Genomic DNA, 19,926 nt, shown 5'->3' on the forward strand with positions numbered 1-19,926 from the left:
CATGTTTTACACACCCCAAAGATTGCTACTGGATTTTGTCCACTGCAAAATTTAATGCAAATTTGTTGATGCCTCCTCAGGGAAAACCATCTATGGAATGTTGAGGGAAGCAAAAAGGTTTTGGTAAAGCCAGTGACATTGCTCAGAGATGGGGTGTGCACATGCAGACACATACCACATGTGTGTGATTTCTACACAAGTTGCTGCTCAGGTGGTGGAAATGCATCTCTAATGGTGAGAGAGACCTTGCACCCATGGCCTGTCCCTTGAATAGTTTTGCAGATTCCCCAAGCCAGGCAGGCAGGAAAGCAAAACAGAAATGGAGCTTAACTCTATGGCAGATGAAGTATAGCCTTCTATTAAACATCTGTGGCTGAGAGAGAGAGGGAGCCGTGCGGGGGTGGGGGAATGCCACAGGAGAGAGTGCGTGGGAGAGAGTGCGTGGGAGAGAGTGCGTGGGAGAGTGTGCGTGCGTTAGCCATATTCTGGGAAAAGATGGAGTGTGTGGGAGAGAGCCTATGTGCTTTGGAAGAGATGGAGATGAAAATGTGTGCCTTGACGAGAGAGAAAGGCACATCTCACCTGCCCAACAGAAGTCTCGGTGTTCTTTCCGAGGATAGATTGTGCATCAGACAGATTTCATCTCTGGGGTACACAGGGAGGGCGGTGCTTGCTTCCTGGGGAGGGGGTGTTAAGAGGAGGGGGATTAATTCATTCAGCTTGCATTTTCACACAGTGTACACAATGATCCAACAGGCAAGTCTGCTGCCCTTTGAAATTTCCACAAATGTTGCAGTGCAGTTCTGCGACCAAGAATGCAGACCCCAAAAGCCCACATTGAGGGGAGGTGCACGCATGAATGTTAGTGGAAATAGCATGCAGAAATGCATACCTGTGCACATGTGTCACATGGCCGTTCAGTCCTAAGCACTGACTTGTCAGCTCCATTGAACTCCATGGGACTTACTTCTAAACGAACACTGTGGATGTGCGGGGGCTGGGGGGGAGGAATGCATTCATAATTGTCAAGAGTTGTAGTAGAATGATTGTAAATAAGACAACAACATCCCACGTTTCCATCACCTCCTTGGCCTTGCTTCAAGCCCTCCTGGCCGAAACAGATCCTTGAACTCTGACAAGGGTTTTTGCTTGCCTGGGTGGACGATGCAGAGGGGGGAGGGGTGACAAAAGTAGCCTACTGTACCAAGGTGAAATTTGCATCTGTTGCTCCACCCACTTTGGCTTCTGGCCACACCCACCACTGGCACATGGCCCCTGGAAGGCTGCCCAGAAGGGAATCTGGCCCTCAGACTGAAAAAAGTTTTCCCATCTCTGCTCAAAAGGGACAAAGTCCTCCTTCAAATAATAGAGGCACAATGCAAGTAATTTAAGCTTGTCGTTTAGATTTGCTGAGAGAGAAAATGGTGGTTATGTAGTTTGCACCATCCAGCTCCACCTCTAATTAGAATATGTTCCCCTCTCGCTTTGCCTGTCTCAGCCTCCACCCACGGGTGACATCTCCCACCACGATGTTCTTGGCTGCCAGCCGCTCCCCCCCCACCCCCACCCTTGCCTCTGGCACTACTTCAAAAACCAGAGGGCCCCCCTCCTGAGCTGCTACCCTTCGCTTTACAGGGAAGAGGGCCGGCAAAGTTTGCCTCCCGCTCCACTTTGCTGCGAGCAACTGGAGCAAGGAAGAGGCCAAGATGACAGGCCGGTGTCGACCGGCTGGCGCTTTTGAAAGAAGTCGACGCAAGCATGGGAGGAAAGGACCGGCTTACCTGTTAGGAAAATGGGGCATTTGGCTGTTTGGCCTGCTTTATAGAAGAAGGGCCTCCTGGATTCTGAAACTTTCCAGTGCTGAAATTCTGTCTATGCAGATTTGGGGAGAAAGCAGAGAGGGAGCAAAGATGTATCACTGAACACTAAAGTCAGGATCATTCAGACCATGGTATTTCCGATCTCTATGTATGGATGTGAAAGTTGGTCAGTGAAAAAAGCAGATAAAAGAAAAATCAACTCATTTGAAATGTGTTGTTGGAGGAGAGGTTTGCTGATACCATGGACTGCGAAAGAGCAAATAATTGGGTGTTAGAACAAATCAAACCAACACTATCACTAGAAGCTAAAACGATGACACTGAGGTTATCATACTTTGGACACATAATGAGAAGTCCTGATTCACTAGAAAAGACAATAATGCTGGGAAAAACAGCAGGGAGTAGAAAAAGAGGAAGGCCAAACAAGAGATGGATTGATTTCATAAAGGAAGCCACAGACCTGAACTTACAAGATCTGAACAGGGTGGTTCATGACAGATGCTCTTGGAGGTCGCTAATTCATAGGGTCACCATAAGTTGTAGTCAACTTGGAGGTACATAACAACAACAGAGAGGGAGATGACTCTCATGGCTATGGACCACGTGTGTTAGTCACATGTGCACACACCTTCACACTTCTTTGTATTTGGCGGTTTCTCTCACTCACCCACCTCCACATGTGCGTCCCTCCACACACCTAGATGCGCTCATCGCAGAAGCCTCTCCCAAACACATTTGTGCGCAGGAGCCCTCCCTGTCTCCTTTGCCAGGGTAATAGTTTCCTACACGTTACACAACCAGACAGGCATCCTGTCTCAGCTCTGCTCACACGTCTGTACTCTCGCATCTGATAAAGTGGGGTCTAGGTCAGGAAAGGGTATGTCATGTTGGATGTTGGTTCGGGCACAAGCAGATGCCCAGGATGTAGAACAGAATAGTGACAGGCTAGATCCCAGTTGAAGCAATGAGCCAGACAAGTATTAAGTTTTAAGAGTCACTTTACTGACAATAGAGGTATAGAATACATTACAAGCTCTCTCTCTGTACAACCAAACTCCTTGACCCCCACCCTCTACAAGTGTCTGCTGGCCCTCTATATAGATAAGGCCAGCTGCCCGAGCCTAGGTTGCATAGCAACGTATCCTTGAAGATGGCTCGAGCTCTGCCAACTTTCGCTTCTAATCCACGTAGCTCACTTGTGGAAATTTAACCTCTGCTTCTTCGGTTTAATAGCCAACATGTCAGTGACGAGGAACCTCAGGCCTGGGGGGCCAGAGGTGGTCTTCCAGGCCTCTTTCTTTGGCCTGCCGCCCTCTCTAGGCCGAACCTCTGCTTTGCACCTCCCTTGAGTGTCTTTGCCTGGCTGGAATGTGCCCTCAACTTTGATGATGCTTCTTGCTTGTCTGGGTGCAGGACAGAGAAGGGGTGTGTGAGCAGAAGCGGAAACAAGCCTACTGTGCCAAGGTGTAAAATTAGCATCTGTTGCTCTGCCCATTTTTGCTCCTGGCCCACCACTTGCATGTGGCTCCGATATGGTTGCCTTTAAGGAAAAGTAGCCCTCCGGTTGAAAGAGGTTCCCCATCTCTGCCTGATGCCATAATAAAAATGGTTAGTCTTTAAGGTGCCACAAGGCTCTTTGTCATCTTGGTTGCATCTCTAAGATGCCACAAGGCTCTTTGTCATCTTCATTGGATTTAGAGGATAGCTGTGGGCTGTGGAGAACGTCTTTTGTTCTTCATAGCCATGCCAAGCAAAACAACACACACACACCTGTGTCCAATAGGCAATGAGACCAGAGGCAGGACTGTGTGCATATTGCAAATATTAGCACATCTTGCATAAGCACAAAATTTGTTACCTGGAATCAAATCTGGGAATGTGAGCTTTTGGGTTCTTCTTTTTTTTTAAAAAAAGGTGGGGTTCTAGTCCCTGTGATGGTACAGAGAAGCTTGGAAATGAGGACAGAATGCTTGGTGAAACATCAAAACTCCAGAAGAGGGTGGAGCAAGGTTTTCCAGTAGTTTTAAGGGATAGGGTTCTGCGTAGCTCCCTGGCCTGCCTGAGAACAGACTAAATTATGCAAAGTAAGTGCCAGTCTTAACTGGCATGATTTTCTGTGGTCGCAGAATTCTGCTTTTCTCCCTGTGCTGAATTTTTGATTTTTTTCCTTTCTACTCAGGGTATGCATTATTATGTAATATGAACACATTTCCCTAACAAACATCTTCTGGGTGGGATCCATTTTGGCTTCAGATGCGAGTGAAACGGCTTGAACTGAGGTTCTTATTCTGGAAATTATCCTTAGCCCAAGAGAAGAAAAGAAACCAACAGGCTGGGGAAAGTGAACTAAAGTGGTCTCGACTCCAGACTCAAATAATCCCCCAATTCTATCACTTCAAGCTATTTGTGCACAGTTGCATGTCACAACATGCAACATAAATTGTTTTAAATTGTTTTACATTTTTAAATTGTGTTTTAAATTGTTTTTAAAAGATGTGTTTTTAAATTTGTATATTTGTTTTATTGTTTTTGTTACCGTAAACCGCCCAGAGAGCTTCGGCTATGGGGCAGTATATAAGTACAAGAAATAAATAAATAGATAAAACATTCCTCTGCAACAGCTTTCACCAATCTGGTGCCCTCCAGAGGGAGGGTTGGATGTAAATACAGTCAGTGATAAGCGCTGCAAATGAAAAACGATTGTCTTCTTCTTCTTCTTCTTCATGGTCTGTTTTCTCTGGCGTAGTGGATGCTGACAAGAAGCTCTCGGCTGAGGAAGAGGAAGCCCGCAGGATTGCGGAGATGGGTCAGCCCATCCTTGGGGAAAACTCTCGCCTTGAAGTCATCATTGAGGAGTCCTACGACTTCAAGGTAAGGACAGGCTGCTGAGCCTGGATCTGCTTGTGCAGAGCAAGGCAGGCCCCACTTCCCAACCCTTGACTTGAAAACTCTCAAAGAAAGTCTTTCTCAAAGAGGTGCCCTCAGGATGATTTTTTTAAAAAAGACCTACTGAAGAAAGGGGCCCTGAACGCCATATGTATGATGACATTTTGCAAAATCTTGATGCTGATTTGATACTTGTTTGCTGCTTTCCCAACAGCTGCACTGAGCTCACCACAGCTCACAATATTATTGTTATTAAAATAGTAACAACAATAAGACACAGTCTTCTTCCCTCTCAGTCTGTACAACCGACCTGCCGCAGAGCTGCCAGCCTGTGCCCCCTCATCTGGTAGGTACAAGCTGTGCCAGCACTGGCAGTTGGCTCCATGTCAGTGGGATGGTGCAATCTGCTCTGGGTTTTAGTCCAAAGATTCAAGGAGTTGTCCAAGGTGCTGCACCTAATAGGTCTAAAAGCCAGAGCAGATTCCACCGCCCCACTAACATGAAACCACCAGCCACCACTGCCTGCCAGGTGCCACTACATTCCGTGCAGGGCTTAGTGTCAGTATCCACCTGGCACTGTTAGGCATGCACCTAATAGAGCCCACTAACACTGAAGTCTGCTCCACCCCACCCTGTGTGCACTGGGCAGCTGGCTCTTTGAGCTGTGATTTAACATTTCCCACAATTTTCCAGCATTACTGTATAGCAGGATGCATTGTGGGAAACTCTAAATGGCAGGTTGTAGCTACCCACTGCTGCCTAGGGATGGAGGAGAAATAAGGTTTGGTTCATATTTTAATGCAAACTTTCCTAATTCACACTTTTGAAAGCAATATGTGATCAAAACACAGCTGTCCTTCGAAATTCTCACTTCTCCAAATTTTGCAAAGCTGTTCTTCAGCCAAATAATGTGTGCAAAAATGCACCTATTAGGGAAAAGTGTGCATAAAATTGCATATGTGCAAGAAGACAACATACAAAATGCATTATGTTAGGGGAAATTGCTTGCAAAACTGTGTACGCCAGGACAAAGTGCATAGAGAGATGTGTAGAAAGCTGCCAGCCCTATAAAGCCCTATGCAGCTTGGGACCAGGATACCTGAAAGACCGTCTTACCCCTTATATACCCAGTCGATCTGTGCACTCTGCAGGTAAGGGCCTCCTGCAGACACCATCTTATCAGGAGCAGGGCTGGCCCCAGACATGCCAGGGCCCTTGGGCACAAGCCTGCCCTGGGCCCCGGCGCTCCCCTTCCGTGATTCGCAGCAGGATCGCTGCCATGGATTGCATGGCAAGAGCTTCTGAGCCCCTGCCATTCCTTTGCTTCAACCTACCTTTCTCGGCTGTTGTGGGGTTGTGTGCACAGCGCTGCCCGTAACCAAGATGGTGGCTGAGGTTTCCCTAAGGAGCTGAAGCCTCTGCCGCCATCTTTGCTCATGTTTGCTGCTCTGGGCTCTTTCTGGGAGGAAGGGTGGGATGTAAATTTAATACATTTCCACTAACATGCTGATGAATTTTCATGAGGGTATTATTATCATTATTATTATTATTATTATTGCAAGCCGATGTATAGAGAGCTGAACTTAAGATTGGAGAAAGGGAGAGTGACTCCATCCCCACTGCTGCCACCAAGTCAGGCCGCCACAGGGGGCCTGTTAAAACACCCTTTGCTGAGGGCCCCCTCAGACCTAAAGTGGGCTCTGATTTCACCCCCTGAGCTCCTGTGCAGTGTCATTTATCTTCACCTCAGGTAGCCCTTACTGTATCTGTGTTGCTCCCTCTTCTGTAGAACACTGTAGACAAGCTCATCAAGAAGACAAATCTGGCATTGGTGATTGGTACACACTCATGGAGGGAACAGTTCCTAGAGGCGATCACCGTGAGTGCAGGTAGGCGATCCCAATACGGACCAGGCTACTGAGAGAGGCTGCCCTCATAAACATACTCCTCCTTTAATGGAAAATGCCAGGGACTGAGCCTATGACTTCAGCATGCAAAGTGGGCGTCCTGCCCCTGAGGTCCATAGCAGCTGGTCGCTCCATGTCAGTGGGGGAGTGGAATCCGCTCCGGATTTTAGTCTGAACTTTCAAGGAGCTGTCCACCAGCTGCCACTGCCTGAGGTACAGCCCATTTCCTTTCCCCGTCACCTTCCATGTTCAGGACAGCTGCATTGGAGGTCAGAAGGAGGTGAGGTCTCTTTAGGACAGGAGTGGGGAACCTGAGGGTCAAATGCTGGTCCTTAGGACTTTCTTCAGCCCCCTCCCCTCTCTCTAAACCATACCCATCATTGGCCCAGCTTTAAGCACTCTCCTTGAGTGTTTCTGTCTGGCCAGAACGTGTCCTTGAACGCTGATAATGTCTGTCGCTTGCCTGAATGGAGGATAGAAAGGGATGTGTGTAGAAACTAGCATACTGTAAAATTAACATTTGTTGCTCCACCTACTTTTGCCTCTGGCCACGCCCACCACTGAATGTGGCCCCTGGAAGTTTGCCCGGAAGAGAACGCAGCCCTCGGGCTGAAAACGTCCAACGCCCCTGCTTTAGGAAGTCCACATGGTGGTCATAATACATGTGGATGGGGTGGGCCAGAAGGAGGGGGGGAGGAAGGACTGACAGCACATCACAGTGTTCAAATGTCTCACCAAGTGCTCACTGTCCTCTCTGTCTCCTGCTTATTGGGCTTTCATCCTGATTTGTTTGCAGAGAGGTTACACAATGTAGCCTCAAGCAACTGTTACCGAACACTCCCCCAATGCTTTTCTCCCAGTCACTTTCTGCACTGCAAAGAAATCTGTTGCTGTTTGTGAAAGCGGGTGCATTCTGCCCGAGCACCCAGCCCACGTTAATTGAGCAACCTGCATTTGCCAGTGTGCCCCTGAATCCTACCCCGCAAAGTAGCCAGCGGGGGCTGGTGCCCGTCAGGACTGCTAGGGCAGGAAGGAGCGAGACCAAGCAGAAGGTGCCCAACAGCTGGCGCAGGCAGAGCCACGTCATTCGCACTTTCTCCCCACTGCAACACGGAGATGCAGGAGGAGGGAGGCAGCAGGCTGTGCTACCAACCTGGACTGGTAAGGCAGGCAGGTGGGGGCTGGCTGAGGGCAGGCTGCGTTTGGTGGGGCAGGGCCCCACGTGCCCTAGTGGGCTAGCCTCCACTGAAAGTAGCCACACTTCGGAAGCCTCTTACTTTCTCCTACACAAAAACACACACCCCTTAACAAATGGGGTCCTCCCTGACAGTAGGAATAGTTTGGAAGGCCCCTCCCTCTGTCTGTCTCTCTGTCTGTCTGTCACACCTTCACAAATAGCATCCCCGCGCGCACAAGCAAAGATACACCTCAGTCAAGGTGCACGTTACCCAACGCTGACAAAGTTATTCTGGCACCTGAGGCCAAACAACACCACACCCCTCCAAAGAGCCTGGCCCTTATCCCTGGCAGTAAACGTACAATAATGACCATTTAAATGATGGACGTGTTTGCTCTCCTTTCATCCAAATCCGGCAGCTGCCTCACTCACTCTGCCTAATGCTAGAGCCGGCCCCAAAGACACAGAGACAGACGCTCTCTTCTTAATGCAGACGGTCCCCAAGTGCAAAATGGTACATGTTTGTAAAGATTCCTTCCGGCTCCTTCTCTCTCCCCCCTCCACTGATAATGAGTTTTGCAGAAGAAAATGGATTTTTGCACTGATGACTAAGAGAGACTGCCTAAATCTATGATTTTCTTCTCAACCAAGGAGCCTAAAAATTACTTCTTTTGCAATAAATAAATAAGTAAAGTCCAAACAGCTCAGGGTTTTACTGCTGCCTTGAAATCTCTTAGACCGTCAGGGCCTGCTATAAAACTGTGGGTGTTTTTAATGCTAGGGGAAAATGGAGGGAGGGGGAGAGAGAGAAAGCAAAATTATATATATATATATATATTCCCACTCCTGCACAACCATCCACCCACACCTTTCTCTAAAGCCATCGCTCTTTCCTTCACACATTCAGCCTTGCTTTTTTGCCTCAACTCTCTGAGAGTAAGGCAGGGCAGGGTGGGGGGTAGGGAAGACGATTTTCCTTCCATTTAAAGAGCTGTTGTTCTGGGCCCTCCAAATTGCTTATCTGCCCCAGTAAAGCAAGCCAGACCTTTGCGGGCAATGGTGGCCGGTTCCCACTGGAACTGGTGGGGCAGACAGCAGGAAGACCAACAGCAGGCGGAGCCAGAGCCAATTAGAGGCGGAGCCAGAGCCAATTAGAGGCGGAGCCAGAGCCAACGGGTTCTAGTTTTGTCCCCATCCTCCTCCCTGGTGAGTTCTATAAGGGGTAACCCCGAGAGTGAGGAGGAGGAAGGTGACAGCCAAGGCCACCCCTTGGACAGCTTGTAAGTAAGAAGGTGGGCAGGTGAGAGCTGGCTAAGGATGGACTGAGGTTGGTGGGGCACCGTTCCATTCGCCCTAAAGGACCAGCCTTCAGTGTCTACGAAGACGGGAGGGAAAGCACATGCAGAAGGGAGACCCCTGTTCAAGTTATTTGTTTGTTTAATTAATTAATTAATATTTGATAAATTACCGTAACCAAATTTTGCAGAGTGAGCCTTTCAAAACCACTGATTTGAAACACTGATTTCAAAGCTGTACAGATTTTTTGGTTTCTTAGAATTCTCGAGCAATGCTGGGTATGAGGCTGCTGGGAAATTAAGAAGAAGAAGAAGAAGAAGAAAAAGAAGAAGAAGAAGAAGAAGAAATGTGTGTCCTGGTCAACTCTTTGATCATTTATTTTGGGACTGGTGTATGGTGCTCAGCCGACAATCAAAATGCAGGCAGATTTTTAATTTGTTCAGGGCAGCAATAAAACATGGGCCAGCCACTGCTTACTCTTTCCCATGACTACTATACAAAAGAGTTAAAATAAGACAGGGACATGCAAATATGTGTAATCTGCAAACATAGGAAGTGGACCTTTAGTGTTGCAGCACCGGCACTTTGGAATTCCCTCCCCTTAAATATTAGATAGGTGCCGTCTCTGTTATCTTTTCAGCACCTTCCTCTTTCCACACGGAAGCAGGACTGGAGCACAACAGCACTCTCCTCCTGTGATTCCCACCAACTAGTATTCAGAAGCACACTGCCTCCGACAGGGGAGGTACAACACAGCCATCCAGCTGGTTCACAGCGCAGATCCATAGAAAGAAGGGAAAGTTAGCAAAGAGAGCTTCCATGCATTCCATGCATTATGTGGCATAGCAGCAGCTCCCTCTAGTGGCCAAGATGCCATGCAGCAGAAACTAGGCCCATTTTTGGTGGTCTCATCTCTCCCTAATATTTTGCTCTTGCAACAAGTGCCCTCCTAAAAAAAATAGCATTTTGAGAACAATGCAATTTCAAGAAGGTCACTTTATGTTTCTGACAGGGTTCTGTGCTGTTAACCATAGCCCAAGTTGCCAAAAATGAGCAGGTAAAGCTGTTCCTGGGCATGAAAGAGATTTGCTTCTCTGTCATTTCAACAGGTGTTGTGAAAGGCACAACAGCAGGGCCAGAAAAAAGAAACTGTCAGTTTTGTGTAGTGGTCAGAGTGGCAGACCAGATCCAGGAGACCAGAGTTCAAATCCCTACTCAGCCATGAAGCTCGGTGGGGCCCTGGGGACCAGTCACTGTTGCCTAGAGATGGGAGATATTCGATTCAATTCTCACTTAAGGCCAAATTTATCAAATTCGCACTTTCTGAAACAATATGAGAAGCAAACTGCAGCCATCCTTTGAAATTTGCACTTATCTGAATTTGCAATGCCCTTCTCCAACCAAGCAATGTTTACAAAAATGCATTATATTAGGAGAAATTGCTTGCAAAAAGGTGTTCATTAGTGAAAACTGCAGACAAAAATGTGTCTAGTCAGAGAAATTTGCACAGAAACAGTGAAGAATTTCCATGCAGATTTTTTAAAGAAAAAATCTCAAGTTGCAGAAATGTGGAGAACTGAATTTAAGATTGGAAAAATGAGAAACTGAGAGAACAAACTGACGGATCTTTCTGTCCCTCCTCTGAGCCTAACTTACCTCACAGGGTTGTTGTCAGGATTAAATGGAGGGGGAGAAAACTATGAATGCCGCCTTGAGCTTCTTGGAGGAAAGGTGGGATATAAATGTAATAAAGAATAAATAAACTGAAGAAAGACAGACAGACATTGCAACCCCATGTCAATAGCAATCAGCGCATCTTACAAGGAATCGCCAAGCTCTTGAGCCTGGTTCGTGCCTAGGGATGGCAGAGAAATTAGATTCATTTCGCATTTAAAGGCAAGCCTCTGTAATTTGCACTTCCCAAGACAACACACAACCCAAACCACAGCCATTCTTCAACACATGCACTTCTCCAAATTTTGCAGTGTGGTTCTGCAGCAATGTGTACAAAAATCCATATACTAAGGCAATGGTCCCCAAACCTTTCCCCCTAAGAACCACTTGAAATTTGCCAAGGGTTTTCACAGACCACTTAATGATTTTTCTGCCCGTTGCCATGATTGTAATGCACTGTGCTACATGCTTATTGATTTTTAATTGCATTTTTATTGCTTCTTTGATTTCTTATATTGTATTTTATGGTGTTACAAATCTGCATTCCATAGAAGATACAAGAAAATGCAATATAAGAAAGAAAAGAAGCAATAAGAATCCAATTAAAAATCAATATGGATATTTAATGTGAACATCCCGTGCACCCCCTGAATGAAGCTTGAGGACACCTGGTGGCCCATGGACCACAGTTTCGGAACCCCTGTACTAAGGTAAAGTGTGCATAGAGATATATACAGAAGAGAATATAGCCTGACATTAGGGAATATCGCTTGCAAAAAATGTGTAACATTGGGCAACATTGCATACAATCATGTGTTTGTTAGGAGAAATTCACACTAAAATGCTGATGAATTTTCATGAGGGCTTTTAAAAACTATTCGCAAATGGATGAGTAGATGTGGAGCACTGCACTGGGAAAATTGAGAAACCAAAACTGGCAGGTTTGACTATCTCTGTTTTTACCCCAGCCACTGGCAAGCTGGGGCTGATGGGAGTTGTAGTCCAAAATATCTGGAAGGCAACAGCTTGCCGGGCGCTGTTCTACTCTATACATCTGTGGCTTGCTTGTGGGGCCTTTCTTCTCCATCAGGTTGTCTAATCTTCCCTGCTGCCCCCTTTAAGTCTAAGCTAATAGCTATCCCAGCATGAATCATTCAAGTTAAGGATGCATTGTGGGTGAAGAACAATGCCTTTTCCACTGGCCTTCTTTACGAGACCCACTGCCAGTAAGTGGTAACACACAGAGAGACACAAACACCCCCGGCAAAGTCTCTAACTCCCCGATTCTCCTTGTCCTAGGGGACGAGGAAGAGGAGGAAGATGGGCGTGAGGAGCGCCTTCCCTCCTGCTTCGATTACGTCATGCACTTCCTGACCGTCTTCTGGAAGGTTCTCTTCGCCTGTGTGCCCCCCACTGAGTACTGGAATGGCTGGGCCTGCTTCAGCGTCAGCATCCTGGTGATCGGGGTGTTGACGGCGTTCATTGGGGACCTGGCTTCCCACTTCGGCTGCACCGTCGGCCTCAAGGACTCTGTTAACGCCGTGGTGTTTGTGGCCCTGGGTACTTCCATACCAGGTATTTATTCCCAGAGCGAAAGAATGACCTTGCAAGGCCAGATCAAAGCTTTGTTTAGCTTGTGGCTTCCAATGCCAAGCAGCCACGGTGCTTCCAAGCAGCAAATATGCTGCATAAGAAGGTAGCAGCCTTCCCCTGCTGTTTATTTTTGTTCTTGTTTACCCCAGAAACTGGTGTTTAATAGCACAAACAGGACACTGTAACAAAATGTTGCAGTCTGGAGTGCTTCTGTTCAGGACTTCCGACTCTCCATTTCATTCCACCCTACCCCCAACAGTCAGTTAACATTCCATGGCAACTGGCCAAGCTCAATCCTCGTTTGGCTGTTTTGGGTTTTGGGGGGGATTGGGTGGGCATACTTGTGCCCAATCCCAGCAATACTGACTTTTCTTCCATTCGTTCTGAGGGGGAAAGTTCACATAACCTATGAGAGGGGGATATAAAACATTTACTTTGTCCACCAATGTGACTGATGTTTCTCTACCAGAAGAGAAGGCCAATAATGTTTTTTTCCCCTGAAAGGGGCAGTTGCCTGCTGTTGGCCCCTTGCGACATTAAGCTGTTCGTGTGGGAGGAGGGGTTCCCCCAAGGATCGTCAGCAGCCCTGCCCCTCCCTGCTCACCACAGCTCTCCTCTTCCCACAGACACCTTTGCCAGCAAAGTGGCCGCTCTCCAGGACCAGTGTGCAGATGCTTCCATCGGCAACGTCACTGGCAGCAACGCCGTCAACGTCTTCCTGGGCTTGGGTGTGGCCTGGTCCGTGGCAGCCATTTACTGGGCCTTCCAAGGCAAAAACTTTGAGGTGCAGAAGGGGAACCTGGCCTTCTCCGTCACCCTCTTCACCATCTTCGCCTTCGTTTGCATCAGCGTCCTCATGTACCGCCGCCGGCCGCACATAGGGGGTGAGCTGGGGGGACCCCGAACCGCCAAAATTCTCACCACTTGCCTCTTCATGGGCCTCTGGTTGCTGTACATCCTTTTTGCCAGCCTCGAGGCCTACTGCCACATCAAGGGCTTCTGAGGAACACCAAGCTGAGTGCATGGTATGGAGCAGGAGGCCGGAGAGACCGCAAGGGGGCACCCTCTGCAAAGAGACACTTCTGCAACCCTTTGTCCCCCAATTCTGAGCATCCTTCCTCATCACTCCCTCCTCTAAATCACCGTCCATGTGGGAGAAGGAGCCCCTTCTCTCCTCACCACAGGAGCAGATGCTTAGCCCACAATTCCTGCCCAAATTTTTTTTTCAGGCATCCCATGCCCATTTGTTTTCACCTCTGCTTGCACTCAAAGCTGGAAGCTTCTTCTCCTTCATCCCTTGCACCCCAACTGTACCAAGGGGCCTGCTATATCCCAGTACTGGGGTCTCCCACACCTTGGAACTATGGATGGAGCAATGTGTGTGTGTTCTGTTTTAAACACCTAGTTGCTGCCCGCCCGTACAAGTGGATCCTGCAATGTGTCTACTAATGTGCCCTCTAGTGGTTATTCAACTCCGAGACCCCTCAAGCCACTGACTGAGAAGGGACTGGACTTCTTCTCCCTCAAAGGCTATTCAGAAACAGGCCCCTCCCTCTCTTTTTGAAGCTGGTGGGGTGTGCTTATGGTATATGGGAGGGAGGACACTCTCAAGAGGCAAGCCTACAGCAGCAGTACCGTGATGGTGTTTTGCCATTTATTCTCTCTCTTTTTAAAGGGTCCAACGTTTTCATAGTCTTCTTGTGGTTTTCAAAATGGTTTGCTGCGTTGGAGTTATCATAAGGTTGGAGCGCCACCCCAGCACAAGCTGAGTGCAACCAAACAGATAGGGGACATTTGATCTCGCAGTTAATCCCCCTCCCCATTTCTGTCATTTTGAGAGTGGACAGATGGACAGGCAAACCTTCCTGCCATTTTTTTGAGGTCTTCTTCGCAAAAGGAGTGAACTTTCATTAGAACAGCACCAGAACATGCTTTTAACTCCTGCTTTGCTCTCCCTGACAAAAAGGTATTAAAGTAAGTGTACATACTGCACCCCCTCTTTAAAAAGGAAGACATCCCGATCTTCTGCTCTTCCTGTCATTAGGACAGAGTCTTCTCTACTCCTTTCCTGGGAGGACTTTATCCACCACAGTGAAAAGTGCTGCCGCTCTAGGTAGAAAAATCTGGGATAATCCTGTCTAGGAGTCTATTCATACATAATGTATGATTGTAGACCACATTGATATGAATGATTCTCTCACATCACTTCCCTGGGATTGATGACGCTGATGTGTGTGATCCACCCACATTGTGTGATCCACCTATTCCTAGGTGATTCTCTCAGTGCAGTGTGTGGGATCTAGGAATGAGGAAGGAGAAATTTCACCGCACCAGAAACATAGAAACTGGGCCACCTGCGTTGCTGAAAATGATAGTCCTGGGGGGTGAGTGGGGGTGATAGATGTCCTCTCATTTATACAGAGCATGTGAATGGTACAAGAAAGCAGGAATGTTATCTACAGTGAACACAGTTTGCCTTTGGTCATCTGAATGTGCAGACCAGACTTTCTCTATCATATTTCCCTCTACAGGCATCTGAATGTCTCTTTCTGAGGAAAACACTTGTCTAGAGACTTACATGAAGGTCAGCAATTGAGCGTACCAGCCCCTGCTCTAGTAGAAGTGTCTCAGCCGCCAGGGCACGGCATACAAACCTGCTTGCCTGTGCGAGACAGAAGAGCCTGGAGATCAGCCTTTGCTCAGAATCCATTTTGCCCCCACTCTGTAGATACAGAAAGAGGAAGTGGAGCCATCTTGAAGCTGGTGGCACTGGGCTGCTCCAAGCTTGTGGCTTCCTGAGGGATTTCCCTGTCTTTGAAGAAACAGTTCCCTCTTTGCCCCCTTCTAATAACTTTTCTCAACAAATAGGGAAGTTTCTCCTCAATTTATGAACACTGATGCAGCGAGAGAGCAATGAGGATTGTCCTATCTTTACAAATCTGCCCCAAATCCAGTCGCTGAGCATACATTTCACATCCAATAAATAGGCCTTTGTCCCACACACTCTTTGGGACCTTCCTTTTTGCCCTCATGCCAACAGCCAGCCCTGGCAGGAACCAGATTTGACCAGGCTGCCACCATCATGCCTCTGATGAATGGGGGGAGGAACATTGGGACTCCTAGTAAGACTCAGTTTCTCCCCTTTGGCACCCAAGCTTTGGCAACTGAATCCATCCTTTCCATTGGCTGGTGGAGATATTATTAGGCAGGAACTGTCTCTAGAAAAACGGCGGATCTGAAACCCAACTCACACTGCCATTGGTCAACAATGACAGCCAGGGCTGGGAATGTTTCTTGGTTTAAGAGATTGCCTAGTTTCAGTGGAGACTGGAGGCTCCGATGTCAGTTGGGCAGTGAATCTGCTCTGGGTTTTAGTCTGAACTTCCAAGGAGCTGTCCAAGGTGCTGAACAATATTTTAACCAGGTTTCAGCCCCTTGGACAGCTCCTTGAAACTGTGGACTAAAACCCAGAGCTGATTCACTGCCTCACTGACATCGGAGCCACCAGCCTCTACTGCCTAACTTAAAAACCAGGAAACAGATGGGGTGAAGTTTTGCTGAAGATCATTGATGATTAGTAGAAGGGATAGGCTCTACTTCTCTGCCTTGGGTTCTGTGCTCAACCCACTCTGAGGTTGACCTAGAGATATCCTCATGCAGATTAGGATTGCCAATTTTTGGATTTCAAGAAGACTGGCTGGGAGATGGAGTCAGGGAAGAATCTGCCTGTTCAGGGGCAGAGCCTAAAGACATCTAGTAGATCAATGATCCAGCCATAGAAGAATTGAGTAGGTTAGGCATACAGCCTGTCAGAACAAAGAGGTTAATGGCTCGTCAAGTCACAAGACCGGCTGTGTGACAGGACACAAGTTTTACTGGCCAGGCTGGTAAAATACTATCCAGTTGGATACTGCCATGTCAATTCTTCCCTATGTGCAATAAAAAGCTTCCTACAAATCATGTCTCTTGCTCCAGGAATCCCATGTGATGCAGTCCTGTTTCACTTCTACCCACTAATTTGGGACTGAGCCAGCCCTACCGTTAGGCAGAGTGATGTGGCTGCCTCAGGCAGCAGATGCTGGTGGGCAGAGTGCAGTGTTGTAGGACAGGCCTGCGTGTGCTATGGGGCCTGCCCTGTGCCCTCTAAGCTAGCCCGTCGCCTTCAGGTGTGGTGTAGAATGCTGCACTTTTGCCAGTGTTGAAAGTAAGGACCCTTCCTACATTCGTGGCTTGTCTGTCTGTGGCTGGTGTGCTCTGCAACATGACGCAATTATCATGCATTAGTGTTGGATTTATACTGGACCGTCCACACATCATTCCGCTTTATTTGTTGTTCTGTGATGCTTGCCCAGCTTTACTGCATTATTGCCATCTGGAGGGGCGCTCTTGTGCTTATAGCGCAACAAAAGAGGGACCAAAGGAAAAAAGAACAAGAACATTGGTGGTGTCAAAATGTTACAGGATTTCAGTAGCAATTTACAGGACATGCACTGATCGCAAATGAAGCTGTAGGTCCTGCCTAGAACTTTTGCAGGTGCAAACGGTGTTGAAAGTGGGATTGCGAACAAGCACCTCAAAACCATCATGAGCCCACGTCATCTTGAAATGATTTATGCACAAGAAAAAGAACATGTGGATGTGTCCTAAGTCTCAACTGCCTCTCTGGTCTGCTTTTGCACATGGAAGCACTTTGTCTTTTGTTGTTTCAGGCTTTAGGACGGGTGGGAGACTGTGGCCTTTCAGGTGTAATTGGGATTCCAACACCCATCATCCCTGGCTAGTGGTGATGCTGACTGGGGCCTGTGGGAGATGGAGTCCAGCAACAATTTGAAGAGCCACAGGTTCCCCTCCCTTAACTTAGGACCATTAAATGAAGATTGACTGTAACCCCTTTCAACAGACCTAGGTCATTTTGCTTTGCTTACTAATTACACAGAGCTATCGATGTGCATAGCACTTTAAAGCATAAGTTAGAGAAGAAGAAGAAAGAGAGAGGTCTCTGCCCCCAAGGAGCTTCCAATCTAAACTTCCGCAGTGGAGAAGAGGACAAAGGGAGGAGGACTGGCTGAGAGAGTGTGTCACGGGTAGGGATGGGGGAGAAATTCAATTCAATTCACATTTAAATGTGAATCTATCAAGTTTGCAGTTTCCAAAACAATAGGAGAACTGAAACACAGGCTATGCACATACACCCCCCCACCTGCCCTATGGCTCCAATCAGGGGGGGGGGCATCAAGTCAACTTGCCCTGGGTCAATCCAGGACCATCCACCCTGGATTGGAGCCACTCCCTCATAAAATTCAAGGGCAGGGGTCATATTTAATTAGTGCTTTTAAAAACCTCTAATTAAACATATGGCAGTGAAGGGGCAGGGGATGTTGCATCTCCTCCCAGCCAAGAGCGGGCTCAATTTATCATTTGTGAAGCTTTTGTTTGCAAAGTGCTTTCCTACATAGCAAAGCCATTTGCAAAACAGGGACACCCCCTCCCGGATTATCCCCCTGGCTCTTGTGCGGAGGGAGCGACTCTTCTTGATGCTGTTTTGCATAGTAGGAAATCCCTTTGCAAACCAGTATTGTGCAGGAGGGGGCGTTACTGCCGGAAAGCACCTTACAAAACAAACCCTGCACCCCTAGAGGTTTGCGGCCTCTGCTGATCAGACAGGCAGGAGAGCTGCAGCTGCCTCTTCTTCCTGCCTGATGCCCCACCCCCTGACAGCTCTGGGTTGCTCTGGGCTATTGAATCTGAGCCATAGTGATCCACAGCTGTCAGAACCTGACTTGTCTGAGGCCTAAAAAACATCTGAATGGGCCTGATTGGGCTCTGGCCTCGGCTGAATCCAGTGCACATCCCTAAAGCACAGCCGCTCCTTGAAATTTGCACTTATCCAAATTTTGCGACGCAGTTCTCCAACCAAACAGTGTTTACAAAAATGCATATATTAGGGGAAAGTGTGCAGAAAAATGAATCTATTTGTGAAAATACAAGAAGGCTCCACATTAGGCGAATTTGCTTGTAAAAATTTGTATGTGAGTCAAAGCTGTGTGCAAAAATGTGTTTGTTAGGGGGAAATGCACGCTAAGATGCTGAAGAATTTTCATGTGGCTTTAAAACACACACGCACTACAAATTGCTGTGGAAATGCAGAGAACTGAATTTATGACTGGAAAAATGATAAACGAAGAGAACCAAAACTGGCAGGTCCTTCTGTCCCTAATGATGGGTTGAGGGCTTGGGATGATGCAAGGTTTTGCCCTTCCTCAGGTGAGGCTAGGAGGCTTCGTCCAACTGCTTCAGCTTTGATTGGCAGATGTTCTTTTATACTGGCTCAGGCTTCCCTCTCTGACTTACCTAGGAAAAGGGGCAGGGCAGCACAATGGCCTGTTTAAAAGTGTGAGCGGAGAGGCTGGGAAAAACGTGGGCTATCTTCAGAACCAAGTAGATCAGCGATGGGGGAACCTGTGACTCTGCAAAGGTTGCTGGACTCCGACTCCCATCATCGCCAGCCAGTATGGTCAGCACTCAAGGGCAGTGGCTCCTTCGAGTCCAGAAACATCTGGAAGACCACAAATGAGCCACCCCTGGAGTAGGTAGTTATCAGATGCTCCTGCCTGCCTCTAATCTGAGAAGGAAATCTGGGCCTGGTGCTCACAGCAGCTGTCACAGGAGTTCCCAGGAGTTTGCTGCCTCCCTTGTGGAACCATCAGCTAAGACAAATGTCCCATTTGTTAAAATGACTGGGCTGATCCTGAGCGAGAAAATTTGGTCACTCAAGCCTTTTCCGTTCACCCCTCTCAAACAAGGCCAACCTTCCAGATGCCTTCCTGCCCACAGATGTGATTCCACCACTTGGGAGGGCCCCTCACCTCTCCCTCACTTTCCAAGCATCGGGTGGGTGGGTGTGTTGCAACTTGCAACAAAGTGGCTGGGGCTTGACAGTCTTGACGCTGATAGCCCCCCTTGGCCTAGAGCACGGGTGTTTTGTTTTTTTAAAAAAAGGAACATCTACCAAATTCCCATCTGGATTTCTTAACACAGAGTATGGGAACAATTTTCTAATGCATTGTGGAAGATGGGGGGATTGAGGAGGAAATGTTAATGAGTCAGGGCGCTTGGAATCAAATGTGGTGTTTTTAATACCTGGTTTTCTTAACACTTAGTCCCTTTTGGCGTGTGATGGAAGATACTTTTAAGATTAAGAGACTGTCGTTTCTTTCTGCTTAGCAGGCCTGGGGAGAAAAAAAACTTAATTCAGCAAGCCTTTCTTTTCACTTTTCTAGTTCGCTAGCTCTCTCTTAAATTTTTAATTTTTTAAAACTCTGCATTGTGCTCTCTCTCTCTCTCTCTGTACAGGTTGCCATAAGATATTGAATCCTGCCTGTTATTCATTTTGCAGACAAAAACAAAAAACCAAACAACCTTGTTTAGCAAAGCTTGCATGATGCTCTTGAGAGATACATGAACAACTTTATGAATACATTTTATTTTGAAGGGGGAAAAAAACTGGATCTTAACTGTGTGTGCTTATTTTCAAGACAAACTTCTCTCTGATTTTTCAGATTTGTGTACCTCT

The 19,926-nt window shown here is 47.5% G+C and overlaps 1 protein-coding gene across 5 annotated transcripts in view; it reads left to right on the plus strand.

The window, feature by feature from the left end:
• Positions 1–13,356, plus strand: part of SLC8A2 (solute carrier family 8 member A2) — a 73,820-nt gene extending 60,464 nt beyond the window's left edge. For 2 of the 5 annotated variants that reach the window (XM_061596527.1, XM_061596530.1), the window contains 5 exons: positions 4,567–4,691; positions 6,496–6,595; positions 6,736–6,738; positions 12,060–12,335; positions 12,980–13,356. In XM_061596527.1, coding sequence (XP_061452511.1) covers positions 4,567–4,691; positions 6,496–6,595; positions 6,736–6,738; positions 12,060–12,335; positions 12,980–13,356 — 881 coding nt within the window. Of the gene's footprint in view, positions 1–928; positions 938–4,566; positions 4,692–6,495; positions 6,596–6,735; positions 6,739–12,059; positions 12,336–12,979 lie in introns of all 5 variants that reach the window. The other 3 variants (XM_061596528.1, XM_061596531.1, XM_061596529.1) reach the window with 2 other exon arrangements.
• Positions 13,357–19,926: the final 6,570 nt, after the last annotated feature.

This window comes from Rhineura floridana, chromosome 15 (assembly GCF_030035675.1).
Source record: "Rhineura floridana isolate rRhiFlo1 chromosome 15, rRhiFlo1.hap2, whole genome shotgun sequence".
Taxonomy (NCBI): domain Eukaryota; kingdom Metazoa; phylum Chordata; class Lepidosauria; order Squamata; family Rhineuridae; genus Rhineura; species Rhineura floridana.